General features: G+C 33.2%; 1 protein-coding gene across 2 annotated transcripts in view; it reads left to right on the forward strand.

Moving 5' to 3' along the window:
* LOC145276705 (zinc finger ZZ-type and EF-hand domain-containing protein 1-like) overlaps positions 1-17,699 on the forward strand; it is a 156,518-nt gene that overhangs the window by 49,460 nt on the left and 89,359 nt on the right. For both annotated transcript variants that reach the window (XM_080127901.1, XM_080127902.1), the window contains exons 17-25: positions 1,438-1,603; positions 4,908-5,019; positions 6,891-7,024; positions 7,550-7,635; positions 7,999-8,120; positions 10,027-10,106; positions 11,009-11,081; positions 12,345-12,415; positions 13,248-13,321. In XM_080127901.1, coding sequence (XP_079984027.1) covers positions 1,438-1,603; positions 4,908-5,019; positions 6,891-7,024; positions 7,550-7,635; positions 7,999-8,120; positions 10,027-10,106; positions 11,009-11,081; positions 12,345-12,415; positions 13,248-13,321 — 918 coding nt within the window. The remainder of the gene's footprint in view (positions 1-1,437; positions 1,604-4,907; positions 5,020-6,890; positions 7,025-7,549; positions 7,636-7,998; positions 8,121-10,026; positions 10,107-11,008; positions 11,082-12,344; positions 12,416-13,247; positions 13,322-17,699) is intronic.

Raw genomic sequence — 17,699 nt, forward strand, 5'->3', positions numbered from 1 at the left:
ATTTCCCCCACTCTTTATCTGTGCCTAAATCAAAATGTGGATTCCATGAACAGAGCTTCTTTCTTAGAACTGCATGACTGTGGAACTCTGTTCCGTCTGCCTGCTTCCCACCTGACTACAACTTGGATGTGTTCGTCCAACGTTAGCAAATTCCTAATGAACCTCCCCCTTAAGTAAACACTTCATCAAATCTCCACACTAAAGTAATGTACTTGCAATAACCCTTATCCCTGAGTGGCTTCCGGGCCTTGATAAGTGGTGACCACTGTGTAAAAAAAAAAAAAAAAAAAAAAAAGATTTAATTGTTTAGTATTCTTCCAGTGATACCGTATGATCTGATTTTCCTGAGAAGACCTTCATGCCATACCCTGTAAAAAGCCTTAGATATATCTAGAGCTACCGCTCTACCCTCCCCTGCTTTGTCAAGTGAATGGTATATATGCTTGGAGATTACAGTTAGGATGTCTGCTGTGGAATGGGCTTGCCTAAATCCATATTGTTGGTCGGTAAGAAGTTTAGCATCTATAAGGTGATGTACTAGAGCTTGGTTAATTGTGGACTCATATTTTGGCAAAAAGTGGGAAGAGGCTATTGGGCCGGTAATTTATTGGGTCAGTTCTTTCGCCAGAATTCTTGAAAACTGGTACCACAGAGGCAGTTTTCCAGCAGGCAGGAAAGCAAGATTCATTAAAGCATTTGTTAATAATAATAAAAAAAAAGACCACAAAAAATGTGGCAATTCTTAATATCTCAGATGCGATTTTACTATTGAAAAGTTAGATTAAAATAAAAACAAAGAATTTCTACTGTAACGGCTTCTTTGCTTTCTTGCTTTCAAATTAAACAATTCTTCTATAAAGAACAAAATCTTACTTTATTATTTATTTTTTTTTTTTTACATTGAAGTCTTTATGTATTAGGGCTTTCTGAATCGCCCAAAGACCTTCATTACTGTCTCTCAACTTATGATTTCTCAAAAACTCTGGTAATCAAGGCATAGCTTATTTTAAATGTTTCAGCTAGATCTGTTTGTATTTTTGAAGTTTTTATGCATCAGGGCTTTCTGGTCAAGTCACTTCAAATGTAATGTTAACAAAGCGAACCAAGAATCTGTATTTTTAAAGAGTGACATATATGAGAAAGGAAAATAACAATCTTTGGAAGCATTAACAGAAGTTTATGAGAAAGAATGGTAATCATATGAATGCAAACATATGCACGAATGAACAAGTAAATTTTTTCTTCGCTTATCTTATGCTTAATTACATGTGCACGATCAGTGATTTCTTGATAAAATAACTGCAACAAGATTGTCTTTCTCTGCTATTTGTTTACAACCAAGCAAACTTTGCCTGTTTTGGGAAAACCCCTGTTCCATTTACACCACAGATGTTTTCATTCTTCTTTCTTGTGACCATTTTATTTTTAACATTTCAGGTATTATCTTCAATTCAAAGATTCTACAGGAGAATCGTTCCAATTTCCCAATAAAGGCAGCTTAGATAGATGGCCAGAAGTTTTTATCTTTGCTGGTCCCTCATTACATTTCACATTCAAATCTGATATCAGCAACTCGGAATGGGAACAGAAATTCAAATTCAAGGTGAGGTAACAAAGAAATCTTGTGCTATTTTTTTAACATTCTTTTCATTCCAATTTGGTTATGGAAAGAATAAAAATTTGAATAGTTTTGTGATAAATATACAAAGATAAATATTATGTCAGTGTTGTATTGCGAGTATTGGCGGTTTCTCTTTCTCCCATGGTCCAAGCTGAAACTAACACTCATGGACAGTTTAACCATAAACTTTATTATTTTATCTGTTTGAATCCTGGTCACAGCACCAAATCGAAGATGTATTTCTGCTGTGTTTAAAAGAATGATGATACGCTGATATATGAAAATATAATAATATTATTAGTGACAGTTATTGTTAGGAGGGAGATACATACCTGAGAATTCAACGAGTTGATCCTTCTTAGGCTCAGATCATCAATCAGCAATGATATCCTTTTTAATTATTATATAATCATTTGTGACCACCTGAAATGCTCTCTTGGGATGACATTGTCATTGTAGCTACACTCCAAGGACATTTTATTTGAACATTGTTATTTCACTGAATTAACCTGAATTTGGTGTTGATTACACTTGTGTAACTTTTTATTGAAAATTGTCTTTCAAATATCATACTTTTAACTTATCTTCTTTTTGATAATTGATCAAGTTTGTTGTTTCTTCCCATGCAGGTGCCTATGTCAGATTCATAATTGGTGCCTTGACAAAAGGAGGGTGGACCTGTAAATTCACTACTGTCTGTTCGTCCGCACTTTTCTCAATAACTACACCTTGGAATTTAAAAATAATTTTGCACAAACATTAAACATGATATGAGTAAAAAGTAACAGAACAGATTTTCTGGGGAAAGTCCGGTTGCTCCCCTAGGGGGTGTCTTTCATGTTAAAATGGCTAAAATTGACACTTTTGTGCTTATTAAAAAAAATTGATGCCTTGGAGTTTTATAAAACTTCCTGAAAAGTTGTAACTGACTGACTTCTATATAATTTTGTTTGTCTATACTTTGTGATAATTCTTGAGTGTATCCCAGGGGCTCTTTTAGGGCTAATAAAAACTCTCCATTTTTGGGACTATTTTACTATAATTGCCCAAAATTTTCTGTGTATGTCTATTTAGCAGTTTTGCATGATGCTGAACTCAAATTTAAATATATTAAAGCCTTGGGGACTTTTGGGGCTAAATGGGGGGGGGGTGCAAATGATGGACTTAGTCATTTTTTTTTTTTTTTTTTTTTTTTGCATGGTACAGAACACAAATTTACATATGTTAAGACCTAAAATTGCACCGTTTGTTCATTTTCACTAGGATTTGACGTCTCCTGGGGACTTTTTGGGCTAAATGGGGGGTGGGGGGTGGATGCTGAACTTAATCTTTTTTTTATGCCTCGTTCACTGTACACTCACGGGGGACCATGCATGCTCATTTGTTTTTATTCAAATGACTTTTTGGTATATTGATGATTATTTTGTGTTTTTGCATGTGTTGCCACGTGCGTGCCTTTGTCAAAATAATTTCTTGGTACACATGGCTTAGATATTTAACTGTTTCACCATTTTCCCTAACCAAGCATTGTTTCTGTCTCATCAGATGATAGACAAGGGATGTAAACATCACATCCGATTGTACTCTACATGGTGACCATTCTTGAAGTTCTAACCAGCAACTAAATATCTTAAAACTTAATCACCTGTGATTAAACTTGATCAGAGGGGCAAGTCCTTTTCTTTCATTTTTGTTTAAAAACTAATAGTCCATCACTTATCAAGGCCAAAAACTATTTGAGGATAAAGGTTAATTAGATTGCCATGAGATGTTGAACTATAAGACAGTTGAAAACCATGGATGAAAAGGACAAAAATTTGATTTTTTTAAGAGAACAGTTTGACAAGAATTTATTGACCTTGGAACTTTTATTCAATTCATGAGGGTAGCATGCTCTCATTCTGTCAGCCATAACTCGGTAGAAGTTCTAAGTAATTTGCAATTGTATTTTGAATGTCGCTTGAACTGAGGATTAAACTTGCAACACAGAATAGTGTAACTTTACAACTGAATTTTACCAAGTACTTTATTCATTACGTCATAGGTCTTTGCAAATAATCAGTCCACATGCGAAAAATTCAGAAATGTTTTATCAATTTTGTTTCGAGATTTGCTCGATAACTGTAATATCATCGTGGGGAGATGAAAGGCAAAAGTGAAACAGTTGCAAGTACAATATGAAGACCCTGATTCACAAAGGGTGAGTCAGCGTCTTCATTTGAGATATCCTTTCCACATTAAAAACTGTCACTGATGTCGGCACAAATTCCATGTTCGAAATGATTTTAGAGGTTGGGCTTTGAGGCTATGTTGGAATATGCTGGAAGCTTGTTTAAGCTCATGATGGAAATCGATCAATATCAATTTTACAAAGTGGAACATAGGCTCCTAATCGCACTAATATTTTAAACTTCTCTTCGAAAACAAACCATACCTTTATTTGTTATATAACATTTTCATAATAAAATGTTAAACAAACCGCGCGCCTATGTTGTTTCCAAAAAACGCACGCTTGTGCACTTTTTGCCACTGAGTTATCAAGAAACAAAAGTACTTTTACATACATGCGCGGTCACTGTTGGTCTTCTCTTTTTATCATCACTTTTCCATGTGTGGGCTATGACGTCTTGTGGTCATTGATATTCTGTTTAACTTTAGGCAAATCTATCCATGCATGAAATACAATGGAGACCGGCAGAGGTTTCAAAAGTTTTATTGGGTAGAGAAAGTTTGTTCACGGAGGGGAGAGACTAAAAAAGACTAAAATTAATTCCTTCTTACTTCTACTTGGAAATTGAGAGACACAGACAGTATCATTGGGGTGATATTCATTCGGTTTCTCTTGATATTTTTGGAATACATGTTGTCCTTCTTGCTTTCCAAGTCCAGCTCTTAGAAACTGTTCTGCCCACTAAAAATACAATCATTTCAATCTAATGTTTTAATACCTGCATTTCTAGCGTGTTTTTTTTCTAGAGAGCTAACCTTTGAACCTTCACCTTAATCACACTACCTGCACTGGGTCTATTTTCGTTTGTCATAAAGTTATTCTGACATGTACTCTATGTAACCCTTGCCAAAATTCATACTAGTTAACATAATGTCTATTTACTGGCATAGGGTCCTAATGGGTAACAGAATGAGTTAACATGAGAAATATAATTTCAAATTGAGTAATCATAATTTTTTTTTCAATTACATTGCAGATAAATGTCAGCTACAGTGGATGTTTTGTTTATTATTCTATCAATTCTGTGAAGAATAACTCTTGGATTTTGTTTTTCAGGTTGTTGCGCGAGGTAGTGCAGACACTGTCCTCACTTGGCCGTATGACATGCTGCTGTTGCTTACAAAATTATTTGGACACTTATGTGGATCGGTTCTCACTGCTAATCCAAGTAAGATATATATTTTTCATTTGAGTTATTTATGTAATTATTGTAGTGTGTCCACCCTATAGATAATACGAAGGTCATTCCAAAAGCACATCCTCCTCTATTTTTAATTCATAAAGTTAAAGAGCTATGAAGACAGGATTGGTACTATTAAAATGAGCAGTCTTTAATATTTCAGAATTTATTTTTCTACAGTCACCATTATTCCTAATGCCTTTTTGCTAGTATTGAATGATCGCTGTGCATGGGTGTCTACAGTGTTCGCTGCTGGTTTAGGTACTGGTTGCCTATAGATATTTTGGCTACTGTGGACCATCGTGCATGGTTTGTGTTCATCTGGGGCGCTGTATGTCCTATGAGAGGATCAGCTCAACCCATCCTAGGTGAATGCCATCCAGGCAAAAGAAAGATCAGAGTTATCCTCCATGGCTGTACATCAAAACAAAATCGTGCAAAATCATGTCATGGGACAGATGTGTTCCAGGGGCTGATACTTGATCCTTTATTATTCCTAAGCTTCATAAACTACCTCCTTGATGAGATAGAGATGGGTATATTTGTTGATGAGACGATGCCATATTCTTAACATGCAGCCAAATCGAATGGCCATTATCAAAGCAATGGCTGAATCCTTAGAAAATGACCTCCAGTTTGTACTGGAATAGTCAAAAATGGAGAGTTACGTTTAATGCAACCATTACAAAGCTACTTGTTTTTAATGATTTAAAAAAAACATTTCAAACATGGATTGTCATGGATGATAGCACCCTATTCAAAAGTTCAGTATTCAAACTGTATGATTTCACTTTCACAGCTAACATGAATTGGAATAAATACAAGATACTGCCAAGTCTGTAAGGAAGGTGAGCTCCCTCACAAGCTTAAAAAGAAAACTTTTCTTTCTTTCCAGTATACTACTTTTCTGCATGGTGTGTTGTGTATCTGAGCTGGTGCAGCAACTACTAATCTCTTCTTAAACACTGTGCAAAAATGAATATTCAGGTCCTGTCTATGATTGTAATATTGAACTCCTTTGCTTTACAACTACTTTCACACAATATACTTTGATGAATTTAGTGCACTTGTGCCTCATCAATGTAAATAGACCCACAAATTTGACAAGTAGCAAAAAAACAAAACAAATTTGACAAGTAGCAAAAAAACAAAACAAATTTGACAAGTAGCAAAAAAACAAAACAAATTTGACAAGTAGCAAAAAACCCAAATTTTACAAGTAGCAAAAAAAAACCCAAATTTTACAAGTAGCAAAAAAAAACCCCAAATTTTACAAGTAGCAAAAAAAAACCCCAAATTTTACAAGTAGCAAAAAAAGAAAACAAATTTGACAAGTAGCAAACCCCACCCCCCAAATTTGACAAGTAGCAACCCCCCCCAAAATTTGACAAGTAGCAAAAAAAAAAAAAAAACCCTCAAATTTGACAAGTAGCAAAAAAGAAAACAAATTTGACAAGTAGCAAAAAAAAGAAGCAACAAATTTGGTAAGTAGCAAAAAAAGAAGCAACAAATTTGGCAAGTAGCAAAAAAAAAACAAATTTGGCAAGTAGCAAAAAAGAAAAACGAAACAAATTTGATAGGTAGCAAAATGTCAATCTTTCTGTCAAAATTGATCATCTGCACAGAATTTTGAACAGAACCCTTTATTTAATTTATGGGCTAGCATGCACTCATTTCATCAACCATGACTAAGAAAACCTAAAAATTTTGCAATTGCATTTTGTGTGTCACTCGTACTGAGGCATTTGTGGCATAATGGGTAAAGTAAAATTCAGTTGTAAAGTTACTCTTCTGGAGGTTGAAGGTTCAATCCTTAGTAAGGATTATTTTTTATGTATCTTTTTTTTTTTTTTTTGTAGTGGCTACAAAAGATCCAATGAATTTATTTATGGATGACAGTACAGAAGATCTTTGGGACAATGCATTGTGGAAAACCATTTTCAGGGGAGGATACACAAGTCCTGTCCTCCAAAGAACTCTCTCAGGAAGTTGTGTAAGCTGGTGATACTTTTTGTCCTTTTCAGATTTATTTTGATCAAGTATTACTTTTAAATTAAAAAAATCAAATTTTATAAGTAACTGAGCAGCGGCTGTTTTGTCTGGCATTTTGAAAACAACCTAAAAAAACAATATGGAGGGAGATAACTCGATAATTCAATTTGAAATTTATGTTGTAATTCCTATGAATTAATTGCTTAAAAAATTATTTTCTTTATAAAAATAAAATTACTTGATAATTTTTTGTGATTTTTGGAACATGATATTTTCGTTTTGCCATGTGTACGTATTAGATATATTTTTGCTTTTTAATATAAGGGGTAATTCTGGAGAAGGACCAACAAATGTATTATTTAAAGTAACTTTACTAAAATATCATTAGTTTTTGCTAAATCTAATGATTATTGTTCATGGTGGTGAATGATTAAAATCAAATTTCATGATTCTGCACGTAGAAAAAAACAAACTTTTGGTGATTTCTATGATTTCTACATTAACGTTTGCTGTTATTTATTTTTAGTTTACAGATGTGAATCCAGATGTTCTTCATATGCTCACTGAAATGATGGAGGGTCATTCAGGACTTGGGACGGACTTGTTACAAAGGTAAATCACAATTCTATAATTTTGTCCATTTTTTTTTACTCTCCGTTTTTTACTTTTTAAAAAATTTTTTGTAATTTTTTCTCTTTTCATTTTTCTCTTTGTTTTTCTGTTTTCCTCTCTCTGTTTCTTTCTCACCTTTTTCTTTCTGCCCTCCCCTTTCTTTACTCCTTTTTTTTTCACCCCCTCCCCTTTACAACCCTTCCCCTCTTTCTTTTTTCCTGATTGTTCAAGAAATTTATCTGAATTTATTACAATGTGAAAATATATTTTCTTAAAGATAAAGGTAATAAGTTTAATCTAAAAAAACTTATTGTTTGATAACTAAAATATATTTTCTCTTAAAATTATCTTTTTTTTCTCCAGATGTCGAGACCATTGCAAACCCCAACAAATTGGTGGCATTGAATTTGATAAAGCGATTACTGCTGTTTTTGCTGCAATTCTTTGGCACAATCAGGATCTTAGAGAAGAACTTGAATCTTACAGTGAGTGATAGAATCAGCATTTTTATTACCAATTTAATATTTGTTTTTTAATTGATTTCTGTTTTTTAATTGATTATATATCTGTTTTTGGTACTTGTACAGTTTAATCAAGACATTAAAAAATGAAAATATCGGAAAAAGGTTATATTGCACGTATTCATTATGGAAAAAATAATTCACTTAATTTCATCAAGTAGTTTTTTTGTTTTTTTTCACAGCGAAAAAACAATTTATGATACAGAGCAAAAGGTTCGATTTTTAAGAAAAAAAAGCTTGAATTAAAGATAGGGAGGGAGTATCGGCGCTTTACATGGAGTTATCTCCCCATGGCGTGTTCAGCAAATTTCATAATGGCTGACTTCAATGCGCTCTCATAAGAACATGTTTTTCCTCTGTAAATAAAAAAACTACTTTTAATTACATTTTCACCCCAAACAAGGTGCATTGCCACTTTGTTGTAGGGGGCTACTCGATCAAATTAAATGAAATTTTTTTCAGAGATCATCAGTCCAAAACGGATACATACACTATAACCTTTTTTTTTTTTTTTTTTTCGATATTTTCATTTTTGAATGTCTTGACTAAACTGTACAAGTACCCTGTTTTTTAATTAATCATATTTGTTTTTTAATGGATTATATTTCTGTTTTTTTAATTGATTAAATTTCTGTCTTTTTAGTTGATTAAATTTCTGCCTTTTAATTAATTAAATTTATTTTTCTTAAAATGATATTATTAAATGTTATTTCAATTCAATTTATGTGGCAAAAAAAACAACACAATCCGGTTTCAAAAGGGTAGTAGAAATTCACACAGAAGAGGATAAAGTGGCTCAACATTTGCCCAAATTCACCTTGAATTGTTACGTTGTTAGTGCATTTATTACTTCACTAAAATGTCTATTCCAGGGATTCTGATTGATAAAGCAGCCCTTTTTTTTTTTGTTTAATCTAAAGCGTTGGTGAAATAATTTTTTGTAGTGTCCGCATAGACCTCTTTTTATTGCAGCGGTGAAAAATAGGTCCTGAGGTGTATCATCATAATGACCATTAAGGAAATTGTAAGCCAAATTCATATCACCACATAATCATCAGCGTTCAAGGGAGAAAAGGTTAAGCTTTTTATAATGCAGATCCAATAAGTCTTGAATCATTCAAGTAGCCAGTTTTTGAACTCTCTTCAAATGTTGTATGTCATGTAGTAGATATGGGAAAGAGGTCTGGACTCCATACTCTAACAGTCGTCTGACGATGAAGACATAAAGAGGGAGAAATATTTCAGGATTGAGTTTGCAGCCTGAATGCAATATTTACATGGCTTGAAGGATAAGTCGGGAAAGATCTTCTGTTTCATTCATCACGTTCAGCAGAGCAATGTCATCACTGAAAGTAAGAGTCGAATTGGAAGGAGAATCTACTGCAATATGGCAGCATTTCTTGACATTCATGTCTAAATTCCATTTTGATTTCTAGCCATGCTGAAGGTTAGACTTAAGATTATCAATTTCGCTTCTACGAGCTACTAATTTGACCTTATCGGCAAATAGGAGCACATTTCCATCAATCACTTTTGTTGATTTTAAAGTAAAAATAGAATAGGACCCAGCACAGATCCTTGAGAAACACCACTGCAAGCATCTATCTCTGAAAAAAGTGCCATTTATCTAAACCTCGTATGTCCGATCACTAAGAAAGGATTTTATTATTAAACTTGCTTAAAGACTGTAATCCTGCAAAGTAATGGCTAATTAAAGTAAGATATATTTGTGAGATAAAAAGTCTAGAAGACCAGCAAAATGTAACTTTCTCTTTGGTATTTGATGCGGATTATGTTGAATGATTAAATTTATTACAAATGTCTCATTAAAAAGTTTATGGTGTTTTACATTAGAAAATTTATTTTTCAGCTGTTCTTAAAGACTCTTGGAAAATTCCAAAAAGTATCTACACTGCTTTCAACTCTGCAGAATCGCTTCGAAAACCTTTGGTAAGTAGAGCTTATTCTCGTCTGTAAATAAAAATTTGATAGCAGCAATAACACTAGAGTTAAAGAGTTGGCAGGACCACCCATGTCAGGCAGGTTGGACACGATTGCAACCTGTTAACATGGTCTGGTGAAAAAGTACTTATCAGAAATATGACCGATTTTATTTACCGCCCTGTTAGTAGGGCTGTAGAATACGGTCAGAAATAATTTTTGGCTCTGAAATGACTCTATAGTGGTTGATGATCCATTAAGCCTAAGCCAAACAAATTTATTTATTTACTAGGTGGGGGTGGGGGGGAGCTTTACATGTAAAATGTTTAAATATATTTTAATTCATGAAGATTTTGTATTTATTTTTAAGGAGTCGATTCTTTATGAAATATTGTACTTAATATAAAGTAGTGATTTCAAAAGTTAAAAAAAACAAATGACTTAGGTGTCATCCGCTAGAATCAAAACCAAAACATTTAGCGTTCCAGACACATTCCCTACTAATATTAAGAGATTGATAAGAAAGATTCATAATTTAATGACTTGAAAGAAATGAATTGATTTTGGGCATGCACAGAAAGAAATAAAAATATGATGGCAAGTTTAAATGAATATTTTTGCATTTCAACTTACTGATCTATTTCTGTATGCATTATTTTCAAACAAAGGTTTTACTCGTTATAAACCATTTTTGATGTATGATTACTATTTCCTGTTAATTTCAGTGCTATGTGACTCATTGTTTAAGAGTTTATCGGTTAAATATTTTCAAACAAACACATAATCTACTGTTTTATTTATATAGATAGAACCGTATTTTGTATGATTTCTGGGGAAAATGAAAAAAAAAAAAAAAGATGTTAATGTAGTTTTTAATTGTAAACACAAAACTGTCAATTTTTCTGTTGCAGATGAGTCAAAGACAGAAGATAGCTGTAGAAGCTGATAAGTCGAGTCGAACAGCTTCGGATACTGAAAATCCAGGCAAGGATTTTATTTTGTTTTCTTCATCTATTATCTATAATGTTTGGCAGACGTTATTCATATTTCATTCTTTTTGTCCCCTGGATATCACCATAGATTCTGAATTTTTTTTTTTTACATTACTATCCTTTTTAAACAAGACACACTGCCACTGTGATGTAAAGGACTATTGTGAATTAGGGGTATCCTAAGTAGGGAGTTGTGTGGTGAGATGCTTTTGCATATAAAATTTCAATTTCTGTATGTTGGTGCAATTTGTTTTGAACATCATTGATGATGATGATTTTTTGTTGGCATTTGTTTCCCTAAAATCTTTCTATTAAGAATTCTTTCTAGAAGGATATTGAGTACTTATGGATAGGGACCACATGAAGATTGCCAATGTTCCAATGTTCCTAAGTAGAACTGTTTTGATGGAACGAACTGTGTTCAAATTTGGAACATTCAGGTTGTCAGACTGCATTGTTAACCATTGGGCCACCATCACTTTTCTGTTGGTGCAGTCGAGGAAGCAAAGAAGACAATTCCAAAGATAAATAGTTTAAGGAAAGCGGATATTAGAGTAGAAATTTTCACAGCATCTAGGGATCTCTACAGTGAAGAGGGGTGATTTTGCTACTTGTCAGATTGGTTGGGTGTATTTATGGGGAGGCTAGAACATTTAAGTAATTGTGAAAGAAGCACAAGGATGTAGCTTTGCTGTGATGGGACAGTGGCTGGAGCTTGATAGACAGTTTGCGATCTATTAGATGAAGAGATTTTTTTTTTTTTATTAGATTCTATTCAAGAGGAAGAGACTAGTGATTGGTGCATGATCACAGATGTAATGACAATTATTCCATGTGTGGCAGGTAGTGGCTTTATAGATAGAATATTGACAGGTGTGTGAAATTTTCTAGCTTGGTAGAGGGAACCTACCTTCTTTGCAGTAGACTTGACAGTACCTTCTATATATTCTAATTCATGTTACCTGTGAATGTTAGGCTGAGGAGTTTGTAATGTTAATGTATAATTGTAACTTATCTTCAATGCACCAAATTGTTTCTTGTTTTTCTTCATTTTATGTAAAATGCTTCCTGTTTCATGAACCATGTACCTTCACCACCTTCCATCCTAACAGTGCCAAGCAAATCTTCTGACCCCACCCATAAATCTGGAAAACAGGATGCAGGGGTCCTCATCCAGTTCCAGACAGTGTTTGTAAATATATATAGTATTTATAATCTAGAAATTTTTTTTTTTTTTTTTTTTTTTTTTTTACAGTTACTGCATGTCAGGAAAAAGCAAGGTTTTTATTAAAGTTTGCAGGATTGAGTAAAAATGAAATTAAACGGGTAAGTAAAACTTGTGCAGTTTACCTTCTACAGTTTTGGTGGAATAAAAAAAACAATATTCTGTTTCAGATGCAAACTTATTTGCTGCTTGTATGTGTGTGACACCATCTGTAACAGTGCTTACATGCATATGCAAATGCTGAGCTGTATAAGAAATGCCATCATTTTAGGTAAAAAGAAAAAGACTATAAAAAAAGAACATGTGCACAGACAGAAGAGCATGTTCAAGAGAATAGAGGAACAGAGGCCAAAGAGAAAGAGCATGATCACGTTTTATTCAGAGAAAGTACCTGGAAATAAATTTTGTCGTTACAAAAAAAAAATGGAGTTGAGTTATTACTTGTCCTCTGTTTTTTGCAACGTACTCTGCTATTTGTTGGGTCCCGTTGTCTACATGCTACCACGTATATAATGTTACACATTGTTGGAAATATGTATGTAATGTTACACATTGTTGGAAATATGTATGTAATGTTACACATTGTTGGAAATATGTATGTAATGTTACACATTGTTAGAAACGTATGTAATGTCACACATTGTTGGAAACCTGTATGTAATGTCACACATTGTTGGAAACCTGTATGTAATGTCACACATTGTTGGAAACCTGTATGTAATGTCACACATTGTTGGAAACCTGTATGTAATGTTACACATTGTTGGAAACAACTCCCTAAGCACTAAAGAATGCTTGTGAGAATAGCAATCAAGATGAAAACAGTAGTCCGAACACTCTAAATAATAAACAGTCTTCTAACATTTTTTATCATTTGTCATGTAAAACTTAAAAAAAAAAAATCTTCCAAATATTATTTTTTTCTTTTAATAGAGTGAAACCAATTCTCCAGATCCTTTACGGCTCGTTATGGAGTTTGTGAAAAGTGAGAAATGGACAGCAGAAAAGTAAGTTATCATGAAAATAAGACTAGTAAAATGCACCTCTTTTTATTTGTTTATTTTTTTTTCACACTTTTTCATGCTAAGCAAGGCATATTGCCACTTGAAATGTAAAGGGTTACTATTTGGGAGCGTGTCTAATGGGGGACTGAGCAGGTTAGTATAGTTAGGAAACCAGAAAACAAAGAGGGAATTTCAAAGTCTAGCAGAGAGAGGGAAAAAACTATTACAGTAGATAACTTTTTGAATTCTAGGGACCTCAACAGTAAAGAGGTGAGATTTTGTTGCTTTGTTTGTTGGGTTAGTATAGAGTATGTATGTTGAGAGGGCACAAGTGCTATGAGTTCATCAGAGCACACATTCCATTAAAGTACTTGTAGAACAGGCACAGGAATGTGACTGTAGTGATGGGACAGAGGTTGGAGCTTGGCAAACAGTGCAAGACCTATTAGTAGCAATACCAGACCATTTTTTTCTTTATATCCAAAAACCCAAATTAAGCATTATTGAAAAGAGCATAAAAACAAAGAAATATGACCTTTACTTTTTAAAAATTGGTCCATTAGAACTGAAGTTATGACCATTCAATGTATCAAAAAATGCGTGGTTCACTGGACATTTTGTCTTAAGTTAGTCCTATTCAAATGCATATGAGCTTGTGACTGAAAATGGTAGGAAATTTACACAATTTACAGAACTACTCATCTTTAAAAAGCTGTATGTTCAGATTTTAAGATATTATGATGAAAGTTTGAACACATTATTACAACACCTTGAAGGATCAGATAGTTGTATTTATGACTATCTTACTTGGTAAGTTATGAACTAATTAGAATATTTAAGTTTCACTTTAACAATGTTAAGTAGAAACACATCATAAAAACAGCTAAAAAATGGTAGTTGAGGTTTTATCATCACATGAAGTATTATTCTTATGGTTATTACCATTTGTCATTGTTGCTGTGAAAATCCAAGATGGCGACCACAACATGAGTCATAGAAAGTATTAACGAAATATAGCTTGTAGCATATCAAATTTAAGGAAATTTTATACAGATTGAAATATGTCCCGCCATTAAACTTGTAATATTGAAAGTATTTTCGCTTTCATATACGACTTTGAAGGGAGACATCATGACTGAAGAATATAAGCTATGAACTATTATCAACAATCTTGGAGGTTTGTAGCAAGCATAATCAAAAAGTGCTTGGATTTGTAGGAATCCGAGGTTTTGCAGCTCACTGTACAGTAAATTCCTGTTTTTTTTTAGTTCCTCGATTTTATCAAGAGTTAATTCTGCTCTTTTTTTTAACCAGTCTATGAATTTTGACTCACAATGTATCCAGTTGTTGAACAGAATATTGTAAAATTTCCAGCACATTGAAAATTATTGAAACTGAATGATTTGTGGCAAATATTTCTGTTAATTGAAGAATGTATCCATTTGACAGCTTTATGGTTTCCATATCCATATTTAAGTCCGTTTAATGTACAAAAGTTCTACCAGCTAATGCTAATATTTAAAATTTGCGAATTACCAAAAAACAAGATTTCACCTGCAACAAAATAACATAAGAAATTGAATTTTTATTCTTAGTCCTATTATTTGGAAACATTTATTATAAAGTAAGGAATATTCATCATTTGGCCATTTAGTATTATTAGACGTAATATAAATACATTTTAAAAAAGGAGTTTGGTATATTTTTATAGCTAATGAAAAAAAAAAATCGTTAAAAATCCCCCCCCCCCCCAAAAAAAAAATCAAAGTTTTTAGCCGAAGAAAATATATAAATATATACTGGAAAGTATGTCTGAAAATCAGAAGGCTTCATAGAAAAATACACAAAAGTCTATTCAAAATACTAATAGAAAATGCAAGGAAGATACCATGCAATTTTTTTAATAATATTTTCAAATTAAATTCAAGTTTTATTGTATCTTTTATTTATTAAATTGTTCAGTGAAACTATAGAATAGTTACAAAAAAAACGCTTGTCTCTATGGTAAGAATGGATTTCTAAATAAGTTATTATTTATTATTATTTTAGCAAGGCACCTTCTCTACATAGGTATTAAAAAATTTTTTTTAAATGTGATAATTAAATATTGTTTTAATATTTCTAAAGTGCACCAGTAGAAAAAAAAAAAAGAATGAATACTTCATTGTTGCAAGTCAGTTTGAACATAAATGTATGCGTCACATCACACAAATATCACATTTTATTGATGTTTGTCACAATTTCTATCAATATGTTTGTAAAAGTGTTCAACCAATTCTCTTCCAACTTTAGGACACAAGAAATGAATATATTGGCTATCAAATACCGTTTGAATGAAGTTTCTACCTTGAATTTTGACCATATCATAAATTTGGAAACCTATATTAGAGAAGCTTTCATCCTCAAAGAACATGTGGTAACAGTTTTCTTTGACATAGAAAAAGCTTTTGATACCACTTGGAAGTATGGAATATTAAAAGACCTGAATGAACTAGGTCTAAGAGGCAGAATGCCAACATTCATCAAAAGCTATCTGAGTGACAGAACCTTCCAAGTAAGACTCGGAAACATCTTATCAAAGTCTCAAAAACAAGAATTGGGAGTTCCCCAAGGTGGAATTCTTTCAGTTACACTCTTTAATGTGAAAATAAACAATATAGTTAATAGCATAAACTTCGGAACAAACTATGCCATCTATGTTGACGATCTCATGATTAGTTTTAAGGCTAAACATATGAACACTATTGAACGGCACCTACAATTATGCATCAACAAAATTACTAGCTGGGCTACCAAAAATGGCTTCAGCTTTTCTCAAACAAAAACAAAATGTGTTCACTTCTGCCAACATAGAAAAATGCATCCTGACCCCGAGCTAAAAATTAACAATAATAGACTAACAGTTACGGATCAATACAAGTATCTTGGAATCACCTTTGACAAAAACTCACCTTCATACCCCACATTAAATACTTAAAGAAAAAATGCAACCAAAGAATGCAACTTGTGAGAACCATAGCTCATACAAACTGGGGAGCTGATTGCAAAACAATTCTAAAACTCTATCAAACACTGATAAGATCAAAGTTGGGCTATGGCTGCTTTATCTACGGTGCAACAAGAAAATCCTACATTAAAGAACTGAACACAATTCACCATTAAGGACTCCGACTAGCACTTGGAGCATTTCCCATTACACCAGTCGAGAGTCTTTATGCAGAAGCGAATGAACCTACACTTGAAATGAGACGGACAAAATTAGCCCTACAATACTATACAAAACTTGCATCTAACACTTCGAGCCCTATATACCAGAGTGTCTCTCACCCCAAACACCAAATCCTATTCCAAAAAAAGGAAAAAGCAATCAAGCCTTATGGTCTCCGTATGAAAGAAATAAAAGACGAAGCCAAAATTAACATCTCGCAAATCCACAAAGCTTCTACACTCAAACATCCACCCTGGCTTTCCAAAACTGCTGTAAACCCACCCGAACATCCAAAACACTCTCCTATACTATTAGATCTCTCTAAACACCCCAAATCGAACACAATCAAATCCATCTATATGGAAAAAATACATGACGTCCTTCATGACTATCCGGACTATGAACACATTTATACTGACGGAGCTAAAACCAAAGAAAAAGTTGGAAGCTCTGTTATTTATTGGCAAAGAAAAATCCAAAAACGCCTACCTGATAGGTCTTCCATCTTTAGTGCTGAAGCCTCAGCAATAAACCTGGCCCTTAATATTATAAGTGCTGATCAACCAAACAAGTTATAATATTTTCGGACTCTTTATCAGTCCTAACTTCATTAAAAGAAAAGAACATTTGCAATCCGCTAATAACTAATCTATTAAACAAACTCGATTTTCCCCATACTCAAAAACAAATCATCCTATGCTGGATCCCAAGCCATATTGGCATCCTAGGGAATACAAAAGCTGACCTAGCTGCTAAAGAGTCACTAAACATGGAAATCTCCAACATAAAAATCCCCTACACTGACTTTAAATCAACCATAAACCTGTATATCAAAACAAAATGGCAACAACAATGGAACACTTATACAAAAAACAAGCTACAAGAAATCAAACCTACACTTGGAGAATGGAATCCCAAATCTAAACTGAACCGGAGAGAAGAAGTGATCATTACAAGATTAAGAACAGGGCATACAAATATCACCCACTCATTCCTATTAAAAGGAGAACATCCACCTGAATGCTTACCTTGCCAAAAAAACTACACCGTTAAACATTTTTTAATTAACTGCATTGACCTAGCTCTCCTACGCCAAAAACACTACAGCATTAACAACATTAAAGATCTCTTTGAAAAAATAAATGAAAAAACAATTCTAAATTACTTGAAAGA

The sequence above is a fragment of the Euprymna scolopes genome, chromosome 5 (assembly GCF_053919585.1).
Source record: "Euprymna scolopes isolate OS-2025 chromosome 5, ASM5391958v1, whole genome shotgun sequence".
Classification (NCBI taxonomy): Eukaryota; Metazoa; Mollusca; class Cephalopoda; order Sepiida; family Sepiolidae; genus Euprymna; species Euprymna scolopes.